The 13,702-nt window shown below is 37.8% G+C and overlaps 1 protein-coding gene across 1 annotated transcript in view; it reads left to right on the top strand.

The window, feature by feature from the left end:
• LOC150076876 (spectrin beta chain-like) overlaps nt 1-13,702 on the top strand; it is an 800,006-nt gene that overhangs the window by 537,858 nt on the left and 248,446 nt on the right. The window contains exon 34 of the mRNA XM_090386889.1: nt 4,372-4,635. Within this exon, the coding sequence (XP_090243015.1) occupies nt 4,372-4,635 (264 nt within the window). The remainder of the gene's footprint in view (nt 1-4,371; nt 4,636-13,702) is intronic.

The following is a 13,702-nucleotide window of genomic DNA, read 5'->3' on the forward strand; positions in this document are numbered from 1 at the left end:
ACAGATGATATTTGTACTGCTCTCAATCTGTGTTTGACAGGGGGCATTGTGATCATGTTCAATGACTCTGTTTTGCCAAATACAGGGCACAGCTATGGGTGCCTTTGTTAGTCCTATCATGGCCAATATCGCCATGGAAGAACTTGAGAGTCAGATTTTCTTGAACTTACCTGTTCCTGTCACTCTGATGTCATTATGTTGACAATATCTTTGCCATTGTCCCTTGGGGATCAGAAACTCTATTGCTGCGATATCTCAATTCCCTGTTACCTGTCATTCAGTTTACAATTGAACTAGAGGTTGATAATACTCTTCCTTTTTTGCATGTTTTAGTCCAATACGTGGGTTCACATTTTGTAACTTCCGTTTTTAGGAAGCCAATGTGCACAGGCCAATTTACCAATTATGGGTCTGCGCACGACCCTGGTCATTTTCCTACCACTGCTCACTCTTTATTCTCCCGTGCTTGGGTGCAATCTAGTTCGATTGGTGACAGGCAATTGGAGAATTCCATAATTAGGGCAGAGCTTTCAAATTGCAATTATCCACCTCAGTTTCTAGATAGACAGGCTCACGAATTTGTTGTGCAATCTTGCATCAATGAATTTATTTCTACTGCCTACATTTCCTATTATCCAGTCATATCAGAACACCTTGTTAGGATTTCGCATCTCCATCATATACAATGTGTGCATTGTATATGATGGAGAGGGAGGAAATTACAGTCTGTTATTTCTAAGGTGAAAACACCTCTTCCTTCTCTCCTACAGAGTGGCTTCGTATACCGGAGTGTGAGGGGCGTTATGTAGGTGAGTCCAGCAGAAGATTGAAAGATCGGGTTTCTGAACATGAGGTGGCTCTTCAAACCGCTGATTTTGAATGCTCTGCTGTCACGAAGCATTATTGGGCTGAGCAACACAATCTTAACCCCGAGGGGTTATTGAAATCGTTAACTATTCATGTGATTATTGCCAGCGCTTATGGCTTGAGGCACTGCACATACTGGGATTTACCGGCACTGATTTACCGGGATTGGATTAACTGGGACAGTTCAAGACTCAAAATTAAAAAAAAAAAAAAAAAAAAAAATCAACCAGAAATCATAAAATTCAAGTAATAACTAGAATAGGTATAAACAGATGTTTTGCAAGTTGTAAATAAGTGACAAGAGCGTGTTATAAGTAGTCATTGGGAGATAATGTACCTATTATCTTGCAACCCCTGCTGTCTTCACACCGTTGCTCAAAAAAAAAAAAAAAAAAAAGAAGAAGAAGAAGAAATGTTTAGTTTGTTTTAGTGCATCGAGTTGATTCTTGTGTTCCGTTGCACCGCAAAAAGACAAATTTTGTTTCGGTATTTATGTTAGGAATGTCAATTTTTTTTTATATTAAATATTTTTTTTTGTTTAGAAATCGCGAAAGTGATGGGTAAAACACAAAAGAGCTGCGCTTTGAGTTAAACAGAAACTTGAAATTATTCAAAAGTTTGAAAATGCCGCATCCATTAAATCTCTAAAGAACTATTATAATGTTGGTGACCAAAACCATATATGACATTGTAAAAAATAAAGGGAAGCTATTAGATTTAAAATGGACATTGTAAAAAATAAAGGGAAGCTATTACATTTAAAATGGACATCGTAAAAAATAAAGGGAAGCATCATATTGGACACCCGAGTAGTGCATGGTAAGTGTTTTTTTTTTTTTATCTATCACCATACTTTTTACGTGGGCTGCTGAACATTTTTCGATACAGTAAGTCCCCAACTTACACAACTTCGGACTTAAGTAAATTTTTTTCACCCCCCCCCTCCTTTTTTTTAGGATTGTAAAATTTAAAACAAAAAAAAAAATAATAAGCAATCAATAACGATGATCATGGCACGCACAAATGAGGTACGGAGTAACAAACAAAAAAATAGGAAAGAAGAGAAGATTCTTAAAATTTATTTATGCATTTATATATGACTGAAGATTTCAGTGAAGGGGACACACATTTCATCATAATAACATAAAAACCCACAGAATTCCAGCTATTGGTATTATAGCAAATGCAATAAGATCATGTTTGCTACCCGTTTATAATTAATTAGATGCACTAACAGAAAAGCCCAATAAACCAGCAAGTGCAAATTGTTTTTATGGTAGTGACTTCAGAAATATGCTTTAGTAAAATGTGAGCTCGTGTGGGGTGATAACAGTGAGTTTTCACCTTAACCCTGTGAAGTTCTTTACAGAAAATTTCATTTTGGCCATTATCATTGTGCCGACTAAGAGAATAAGTGCCAGTGGTACTAGTAAATCTACCAACAAAAGGAAAGTGATTGATTTGGATCAGAAAATTAAAATAAATGAAGATGTATGAAAATGGTCAAACATTAACAAGTATTGCACCGAATTCAGATTTGTCAATAATAATATAGTAGCAATATGTTATTAGTCATTTCCGAGTTACATAAAAGTCCACTTACGTAAGAAGTCCTGGAATGTATCCCTTGTGTATGTTGGGGGCTTCTGTATTTTTGGATTAACTGGGAAATCGATTATCTGGGATTTTTTTTTTTTTTTTTTTACCATCTATCCCGGAAAATCGAGAGTCTGCTATACCATAAATTGCACTAGGGGAGTGCACTTGCACCCCATTATAGATTGTACTGTTTTCCAGTGTGATGAGTGCTGGCGATCCAATGTCTATGTAATTCTGTTCTACCGACACCAGACTCTTGATACATGATCATGCTCAGCTGACTTTTGCTATTGTAACCAACAATATATACTGGAGTACACCATTCACTGATTAAGCTGATGAAGAAGCACATGGTCTCGAAAGCTACTGTGTATTTTAACACTTATCGTATTGTATTTTAATGCTTTTATTTTATTTTATCGCTGTTTTAGTATTTTATGTATATATTATTTATTTATTTCAATAAATTTATTTTAACTCAGTTTGTCTGTTGTCGCTATAAAATTGTATGATGTGCAATCCGAAGCTCAAGGCCTGTTTCCAATACTTACAAACAGATGACATCTCCAAAAGGTTAATTGCCCATTTAAAAGATGAGAGTATTATGTCAGCCTCCATTACTGGTCTCTCATTAGATAGAAGTTGGTCTCTAGTAATAACACCGAGCTGAAACAGTCACAAAGAGGTTTTGATGTGATGTATGAAATCAGTTTTCAAATTTGTAATATTGCTGAAACTATCTGTTGAAAGTAATGTTGATACTAGTGCAACTCATTATAAAGGCATGCTGTGAGAATTAAGATCATTGCATTATCCATACAGTTTATATCTTGCCTGCATAAACAGATGAAAGAAAAAGATGGCCATTATGAATGTTTACAGATGTAATTTAAGCTCAGTTGTTTTGCACTTTGCATTTATTAAAATAGGCTCCTAAAACTCAAATACAAACCTTACTAAAATCTGGAAAATTTTAAAATCCAGCACTATCTGAATTCCTGATGGTGCTGGATTTTAAAGAGTTCACATGGTTAATAAATCTCCAAAGGCATCACTGACTTATCACCAGCTGGTACAGTACCTTACACACAGTTTGGATGAAATGCTTCATTACATCTTTTCCTGTGAAATTGGTGCCTAGCATTATAGTAATCGTGGAATGAGATGCAAGAAAGCAAGCATATGAACATATGTAGCATCAGCCAAAAAAAAAAAAAAAAAATAAAAATCACACCACCATTTCCCCTAAATGTTTGTCCAGTTCCTCCTTAAATTTATTTAACCTATTAACTTCCACAACAACAGATGGAAGTTTGTTCCATCTGTTGTTTTTGCAATAAAATATTGCACTGTAAAAGTGCAATAAAATATTGCACTTTTTGTTACAGGAATTGTATTTGTATTTTATTACTATAATTGTATTTGTATTTTGTTACTATAATTGTATTTTTGTAATTTTATCTTGAATTTGTATTTTGTTTTTCTTATTAATAAAATTAATTATATATATGTTGTATGTATAAATATTACAATAAATAACAAAACTGTTAATGATTTTTTCATTATACACCATTGTAATAATCCTAAAAATAATTCTAAAAATTGTGGAAAGCCAAAAAAAATTTGACCCGTATGTACCTCACAGACCTTTTGTTTAGCCTGCCATTTATAAAGGTTGGCATCCCTGCTCTGAATGCATTACTGTAAGAAGATTTGTTTGCATAGAAGATTTGAAACAAAGATGGAAGTGTTTAATCTGTTATGCTCGAAATATCATAAGTTACTAATTGTTTTGTCTTGTTTGTATTTTGTAAAATATTTTATTATTAATCTTTTAGCAATACTGATATAGCAGTTTATTCATTTTTGAAAACAGATTTCTGTTTTTTTTCTCACCCTCTTCAGATGCTTCGTGAACGGTTTAAAGCATTTGCTCAAGATACCGAGATGACGGGTACCGAAAGAGTAGCAGTTGTGAACAGCAGTGCTGATCAATTGATTGCCATAGGACACTCAGACAGTGCAACTATTGCCGAATGGAAAGATACAGTTAATGATTCATGGGCAGATCTACTTGAATTAATTGAAACTCGTACTCAAATGTTAGCAGCATCTTGGCAGCTTTACAAGTTTTTCCATGACTGTAAAGATCTGTATGGACGTATTCTGGTAATAAAATTTTCCTTTTGTTTATGTTATTGTAAATGCTGAATGATGTGTAACCTATTGAAAATGGGTTTTCTGTATTTTCTTTTCTAAGAAGTCTCACAATATTTCAGGAATCTAATTGTATATTATAAAGAAAGAATGACATTCGTAGTAAGAATCAGTGTTGTTTATAAAAAGATTGGCAGGCAAAAATATAAAATTTCATTATTCATTCATAGCAGGCAACAGCATCTATGTTGTTAAAATTCAGTGCTTGTGGAGGTTTAGTGTGGCATACAGCATAATTTGAATGTGTGAGAGACAGAGGGTGTAGACAGAGGGTCTACATTGTTTAGAGATCCAGCAGGTCTACATCCTTCCTAAAATGAGTCCGCCTGTACACAATACTCAAGGTGTGGCCTAACCAGTGCCTTTTACAAGATAATCACTTCTTTGTCATTGTTAGCAAAGTTCCTGTATATCATAGCCAAAACCCCTGGCAGCCTGCCTGCATTGTTTAGAAAACTTCATATTTGACTTCATCATAACCCCCAGATATTTTTCATTTTTCACTACCCTGATTGTAGTACCACACACTTCGTATTTTAATCTTCATTTGTCAATGTCAATGCCATTTCTCAGTTTAATTTTAGATCTTATTGCTCCAGGGCAGTTTTTGTCGTTAATGACACACTGCTCCAAATTGTACAGCAGTATTTTATGTTCAGGAGTATTAAAAGCTTTTCTAAAATCTAAGTATATATCAAAAATATATTTTGCATCCATTCCCAGAACACTGATGTATAATAGACAGGATAAGGAGATGCTAAGCTTTGCTGTGGTGACCAAATATTACTTTTGCTGCTTGAGTTTCCATTTAGCATAGGCAAAAGTGATGGTATTAAACTCAATGGTAAGTGTCATATACTGCATTTATGCCAAAAGAAATCAAATGCCTTAAATGTATAAAAACCAACTTCTTGATTTCTTTAAGTTAACAACAAAATGAATTAATAATGAAATGAAATGAAAAAATATATATACAGTCAGATTTCCATATTCGTAGGGGTTATGTGTCAACACTGCATAACTACTGCATATGGGTAGCAGCAGTGGTGTATTCGGGCCGGAACATACCAGAACGACGTTCCAGTACTTTTTCTAAATGTCATAATAGAAAATCATTAAATTTATACACCTAATATTATGAAACAATGGCATAATCAAGGGAAGGGAGAAATAATATCTGTTTTACCCATTGCTACTAAAAATATATATTAATAGTAATCTTTAAAATTAAAGATTTCGTTAAAAATTTATTTAAAAACAAAAATATAAATTTCGCAATGAAACTTGAACATTTCTTACTAAAGTACAATGTGTTAGATAAAGAGATCCAACGAATGAGATATACTGTGATGCGTGCGAATATTGCATTTTGATTTGCCATGAGCTGAATGCTAGAACTGGTTGTTCTATGAAACGCGAATCTGAAGTCTGATTCAGTTACTGTACAATCGATGTGGTGTGATTATCCACCTTTAGAATTATGGAATCCAAATTTTTATGTCCAAACTTGGTTGTGGTCTCATCGTTCTGCTGTTGACCAACAAACAAAAAGGGCAGTCGCACAAGAATACCTAATCGATCCTGTATGGGAATTTCTATGATTCTTCTGAATAGTATTTTTTATATTATTTTGGAGTTTTTGTTTGCGTTTTTTTTTTTTTTTTTCTTTTCTGATTTTTAAAATTTTTTGTCTTTATTTTTTTACTTTTGAAATTTTTATTTAATAGTTATAAATAAATACTGAACAAATATTCTAATCTTTGACTTACTTTTGCAAATGAAAAAAGCATAGGTAACTATTTGTAGTTAATCAACGAGTGTTTCAGTACTATTTTTTTTAGCAATACACCTCTGGGTAGCAGTAGCCTGAGATAAATGTACCAATTGTGTGGTACTACATGCATGAAGGTGGAGAATGAAAAAGACCTGGGGGTAATTGTGCAGTCGGATATGAAGTTCTCTGTGCAGTGTAGACGGGCTGCCAGAGCAAGTCATGTAGTTTTGTCAATGATGTATAGGAATTTTCCTAGCAGAGACAAGGAGATGATTATACCTTTGCATAAGGCAGTGGTCAGGCCACACTTTGAGAACTGCTTACAGGTATGGAGATCTTATTTTAGGAAGGATGTAGAGTTGCTAGAATGAGTACAGAGAGAGAAGAGTAACAAGGTTGATGAGAAGATCAAAGGGTTTCTCTTACCAGGAGAGGCTTAAATTCTGTAAGTTGTAGCATTTGGAAACTAGGCACCTGCGAGGTGATCTGATAGTAGTAGTAGTAGTGGCATGTGATGCAAGAAAGCAAATATATGAGCTTATGCACCATCAGCCAAAAAAAAAAAAAAAAAATCACACCATTCCCTCCAAATGCCTGTCCAGTTCCTCCTTAAATTTATTCACCCTATCAACTTCCACAACGACAGATGGAAGTTTGTTCCAGCAATTAACCACCCGCTGGCTAAAGGCAAATTTCCGCACATCTAATCTACATCTCTCTTTTCTTAATTTGAATTTATGCCCCCCTTAGGTTCGTAATCTGAACAAGTGGAAGGATCCCATCAGAATTCAGCGTGCTGAACCCATTCAAGGCCTTATACACCTCAATCAGATCACTGCGCAGGTGCCTAGTCTCCAGCCACTGCAATTTGCAGAACTTAAGCCTCTCTTGATAAGAGGATCCCTTCATTCCCCTCACCAATCTTGTTGCCCTTCTCTGTACATGCCCAAGTAAATCTACATCCTTCCTAAAATGAGGCCTCCAGACCTGTACGCAGTACTCAAGGCGTGGCCTGACCATTGCCTTAGACAGAGGGATAATCACCTCCTTCAACCTGCTAGCAAAATTCCTATATATCATTGACAAAACCCCATGGCCTGCCCTGGCAGCCTGTCTGCATTGCTCAGAAAACTTCATATCTGCCTGCACAATTACTCCCAGGTCTTTTTCATTTTCTACCACCTTAAGTGTAGTACCACACAGTTGGTACGTTTCTCTGGGGTTACTTCTACCTATATGCAGTACTTTGCATTTGTCAAGGTTAAACTTCAGTTGCCACTTCTTAGCCCATCTGCCCAAATTATCTAGATCCTGTTACAGTAGCACACTGCCATTACTGTCATTAACAACCCTGCCAACCTTTGTATCATCTGCAAACTTCGACACTAAGCCTGATATACCTTCATCAATATCATTGATAAATATACAAAACAACAGTGGACCCAACACCGAACCCTGTGACACTCCACTAATAACATTAGTCCAAGAAGAGCAGCACCCATTGATCACCACCCTCTGTCTTCTCCCACTTAACCATCCTTTTATCCATTGTAGCAACTTACCCTTAATTGCATTCTGCTCCAATTTGTACAATAGTCTTCCATGTGCAACAGTATCAAAAGCTTTCCTGAAATCCAAATATATGATATCAAAATTATTTTTTGCATCCAGTTCCTTTGTAACCACATCATAATATCCTATCAAATTTGTCAGACAAGACTTTTCCTTAACAAACCCATGCTGTGTCTGAATTATTGCTGCAGTCTTGTCTAGATGATCCTGCAATACATCTTTAACCACCGACTCCATTATTTTACCCGGAACAGAAGTTAAACTAACTGGTCTGTAATTACCCATGTCACCCTTCGATCCCCCTTTGTGAATTGGGGATACATTTGCACATCTCCAGTCCATGGGGACCTCCCCTGAGTCCAAGGATGCTCTCATAATTATGGCTAAGGGTTTACTTACTTCCTTTGCTGCCTCCTTTAATATAACTGGATAGATCCCATCCACCCCAGGTGCTTTTCTTACGTTTAACTTCAGCAGTTTCTCTTCCACTTTGCTCTCAGTTATTACAAAATCATTAAGTACCCTGCTACAATTTGATAATCTTCTGCCATTTTCAAACCTTAATAATTCCTCACGTGTGAATGTAGATACAAAATGCTCATTCAGTTTGTTTGCTATCTGAGCAGGATCATCAACAGTCGAACCATCGATGTCAAGTGGACCAATCAGATTCATCCCCTTCCTTTTAGAGTTTATATAAGTAAAGAAATCCTTGCTGTTTTTCTTAGCATCTTTTGCCAAGGATTTCTCATAATCTGCCTTTGCCTGCCTAACCTCCTTTGTAACTTGGTTACAGATCAACTTGTAGCTATCATAGGATGCTGTGTCACGTGTTAATTTGTATGCATCCCATGCATTTTTCTTCTCTGTTACGAGTCTCATTAGAGACTCGTAACAGAGATGGGTTTTGATTTAGGTGTACAAGGCCTTGAATGGTTTGAGCAGGCTCAATGCTAATGAGTTACTTCCACTTGCTGAGATTATGAACCTGAGGGGACATAGATTCAAATTGAAGAAAGACAGTTGTAAAATAGATATGCAGAAGTTTGCCTTTAGCATTAGCATTAGTAGAGGCATTTGATGCAAGAAAGCAAGCTTATGCAGCATCAGCCAAAAAGAAAAAAAAAAAAAAAAAACCCCACTTCCACTTCACCCCTCTGTTTGTTCAAAATACCTGTCCAGCTGAGCCTTAAACTTATTTAGGCTATCAACTTCCACGACAAGGGATGGAAGTCTGTTCCACCAACCAACCACTCGCTGGCTAAAGGCAAATTTCCGCACGTCTATCCTACATCTGTCTTTCCTCAGTTGGAATTTATGCCCTCTCAGGTGATTATTCTGAGCGAGAGGAAGAATCCCATCAGCATTGAGCATGCTCGAACCATTCAATGCTTTATACACCTCTATCAGATCACCTCACTGGTGCCTAGTCTCCAGACACTGTAATTTGCAAAACTTAAGCCTTTCTTTGTAAGAGCACCCCTTTGTTCCATTCACTAATCTTGTTGCACTTCTCTGTACTCGTTCCAGCAGCTCTACATCCTTCTAGAAATGAGGCCTCCAGACCGGTATACAGTACTCTAGGTGTGGCCTGACCATTGCCTGATGCAAGCGAATAATCACCTCCTTATCCCTGCTAGAAAAATTCCTATATATCATTGACAATACACCATGAGCTACTCTTGCAACCCATCTGCACTGCTCAGAGAACTTCATATCTGCCTGCACAACCACCCCCAGGTCCCTTTCATTCTCTACCACTGTCAGTGTAGTATCACAGAGTTGATACGTTGTTCTGGGGTTGCTGTTTCCCATGTGTAGTACTTGACATTTGTCAATGTTAAACTTCATTTGCCACCTCTCAGCCCATCTGCTCAACCTTTTCAGATCCTGTTGCAGCAGCATAGTGTCAGTAGTGTCCTTGACAACATTGCCTACCTTTATATCGTCTGCAAACTACAACATTAAGCTTGATATACCATCATCAATATCATTTATGAATACAGAAAACAATAATGGACCCAACACTGAGCCCTGAGGGACTCCACTAATAACATTAGTCCACGATGAGCAGTGTCCATTGATTACCACTCTGTCTTCTCCACCTCAGCGACCCCTTTATCCACAGCAGCAATTTGCCTCCAATGTCACACTGTTCCAATTTGTGCAGCAGTCTTCCATGTGCAACAGTATCAAAAGCCTTTCTAAGATCCAAGTATATAATATCAAAGTTATTCCCTGCATCCAGTTCCTTTGTGACCGCATCATAGTATCCAATCAAATTGGTCAGGCAAGACTTCCCCTTAACAAAACCATGCTGTGTCCTAGCTATAACTGAAGTCTTGTCTAAATGATCCTGCAGTGCCTCTTTAACTAGTGCCTCCATTAAATTTCCTGGAACAGAAGTTAAACTCACAGGTCTATAATTGCTTGTGTCAGCCTTTGATCCTACTTTGTGAATTGGGGTCACATTTGCACATCTCCAGTCTGCAGGTACCCCCCCCCCCCCTGAGTCCAAGGAAGCGCTCATAATTATGGCTAAGGGTTTACTTACTTCCTCTGCTGCCTCCTTTAATATAACTGGATAGATCCCATCCACCCCAGGTGCTTTTCTTACGTTTAACTTCAGCAGTTTCTCTTCCACTTTGCTCTCAGTTATTACAAAATCATTAAGTACCCTGCTACAATTTGATAATCTTCTGCCATTTCCAAACCTTAATAATTCCTCACGTGTGAATGTAGATACAAAATGCTCATTCAGTTTGTTTGCTATCTGAGCAGGATCATCAACAGTCGAACCATCGATGTCAAACACAAGAAAGGCACCTGGGGTGGATGGGATAGATCCCATCCACCCCAGGTGCCTTTCTTGTGTTTATCTTCAACAGTTTCTCCTCCACTTTACTCTCAGTTATTACAAGATTCTCTAGCTTACTGCCAGAGTTGAATACACCTCTGGCATTCCCCTCGCTAAATAACTCCTCATGTGTGAATGTCGATGCAAAATATTCATTTAGTTTGTTAGCTACCTGAGCAGGATCATCAACAGTTGACCCATTGATATCAAGTGGACCAATCTGATTCATCCCCTTCCTTCTAGAGTTTACATAAGTAAAGAACTGTTTGCTGTTTTTCTTTGCATCCCTTGCCAAAGATTTCTCGTACTCTGCCTTCGCCTGCCTAACCTCCTTTGTAACTTGGTTACAGATCAACTTGTATCTATCATACGCTTCTGTGTCATGTGTTAATTTGTATGTATCGCATGCATGTTTCTTCTCTGCCATATGCCTCATCAGTTCATCTGACATCCATTTAGGCCTAAACCTTGAACAATATTTCTTAGTTGGTATGTAAAGCCTAGTAGCTTCCAAGATAAGTTCTTTGAATGCTTCCCATTTTGCATTTGCTGTTGGTAACATCATCAGTTGGTCCCACTGTATAGAATTTAAATACTGTCCCAGTCCATCGTAGTCGCCTTTACGAAAGCAATAACCCTTCCCTTTACCCCTAATGGTAGTTACCTCTTTGAGTAAATCCCACTTTAGCACACTGTGATCACTGCCACCTAGTGGTTCCTTTATCTGCAGATTCTTAATGCATGACGAGTCACTGCTGATAATCAAATCAAGACTATTCCTCCCTCTAGTTGCCTCCCAAACATGCTGATGTAGAAAACAATCATCCAATAAATCCACAAAAGCCTTGCTAGTGTGTGAGTGACCAGCCCCCAAACTCCAGTCAATATCTGGGAAATTAAAATCTCCCATTATAAGACTCTCTGATTTACTGGCCCACTCTATTTCCCTGTACAATTTCTTATTATACTCATCAGAGTCATTAGGCCTATAGCACACTCCTACTCTCAATTTTGATCTCCCAATGCTTATGTCACACCAAAATGACTCGACACTGCACTGTCCAGCGATGTCGACTGGCTTCACTTCCTTGGATTTTATATGTTTCTTAACTAATAGCATAACCCCTCCTCCCTTCCTATCCAGTCTATCCTTTCTGTAGACGTTGTACTCCCCAAATTCCAGTTCTGCATTCCTTATATCTGTGTGACACCACGTCTCTGATATCCCAACAATATCTGCCTTTGATGTTTTGAGCAATACCTCAAATTCATCAAATTTATTTACTAAACTCCTAGCATTGGTGTACACGCAAGTATACATGCACCTTTTCTAGTCTTAGCTACCCTAACACAACCCATGTGTTTACTTGTACGGCAATGACTCCCAGCAGTCTCTGAAATATCCTGAATCTTGTTTTTCAGGCTTCTGCTCATTCCAATAGAAGCAGTGCAAGAATCTCTTTCACCTCTGCCAGTGGCTACTGTTAATCTATTCGTCTTTGTATCCCCCACCCAAGCTTGCATTTTTCCGACCCACCTAACACTGCCTCGATAGCATCAGCAAATATTCTTGCACCCTTTCTATTTAAGTGTATTCCATCCCTGTGGAAGCAATCTCTCCTGTTAACAAGTACAATCCAGGCTGAAAAAAATTGTACCCCTTGAGCCTTGCACAATCTTTCCAGGGCCAAATCGATCGACAAGGCTCTCTTCATATACTCCCTCCTATCGTGTCTGGGCAGAATTGCAGACACTTTCAAATTCAGCCCTATTTCACGGGTTTTTTTCAACAGTGACCTGTACTTGTTAAGCAATTCTGCCGGTCTCCTACTCTTGATATCATTAGTGCCAACGTGTACAACTATATCACCTTTTGTGCCCTTAAAAAATGATATCTGCTCTACAACGTCATCAACCTTTGACCCTGCAGACATACCCTGGTCGTGTTCCACCTATCCTTTTTACAAAGCATGTTCCCCGTTTCCCTCACAATAGACTCACCAACAACTACTAGTTCCTTTGGGACCAGCGCATTCTGCCTTGGGGGTTGCCGCTGTGTTTCACGATGACCAAGTGCAAGCTCTGGTGTTGATGTGGGCAGCTGAGAGCTTGATGGGCCCCTCAATTTAGTTCCTTCGTGGACATCCACCCTGTCCTTCAAGCTCTCATATAGGCCCATAAGAACGCTGAGTTGTTGCCTGATTTCGATACACTCCTTGCATTGCGCACACACAAAGACATCCCCCATGGCAATATCATGTCCCGTACCTGAATGCTCCACAAACATCATGCAAGCTGTGCATTTTAGAAGGCTGTGATTCAGAAGGCAACTGCCCCCCTCAGTTCTCCTCTGAGCCACAGCACTTCCATTAGCTTGAGCCTTTTGTTTTGCTGCTCTGGTCTGAGTCATGATTACTTTTAATTTAAATAAAATTTCAATTTCAGTTTATAACCTTAACTTATCTCCCAACACAGTTATAATGGTATATATATTTTTTAGTGTCAAGTATTAACTATCTCCGAGTTTCCTTTATATAACTTCCGTATCAGTTATGTATTAATTAATTATGTTACGTTTGTAATCTAAGTCGGTATATATATTTAGTTAAAGTGCAATTTAAATGCCAACGAAGTTCAACAAGTTTAATAGACTTTACCGATCGCTGAAAGTATTATAACGTATTACTAATGCTATCTAGGTTTAGCCAGCGGGTGGCTGATTGCTGAAACAGACTTCCATCTGTTGTTGTTGTTGTTGTGGAAGTTGATAGCCTTAAATAAATTTAAGGCTGAACTACAGAAACATTTGGAGTGAA

This window comes from Mastigoproctus giganteus, chromosome 12 (genome assembly GCF_048544385.1).
Source record: "Mastigoproctus giganteus isolate SK-2022 chromosome 12, ASM4854438v1, whole genome shotgun sequence".
NCBI lineage: Eukaryota > Metazoa > Arthropoda > Arachnida > Uropygi > Thelyphonidae > Mastigoproctus > Mastigoproctus giganteus.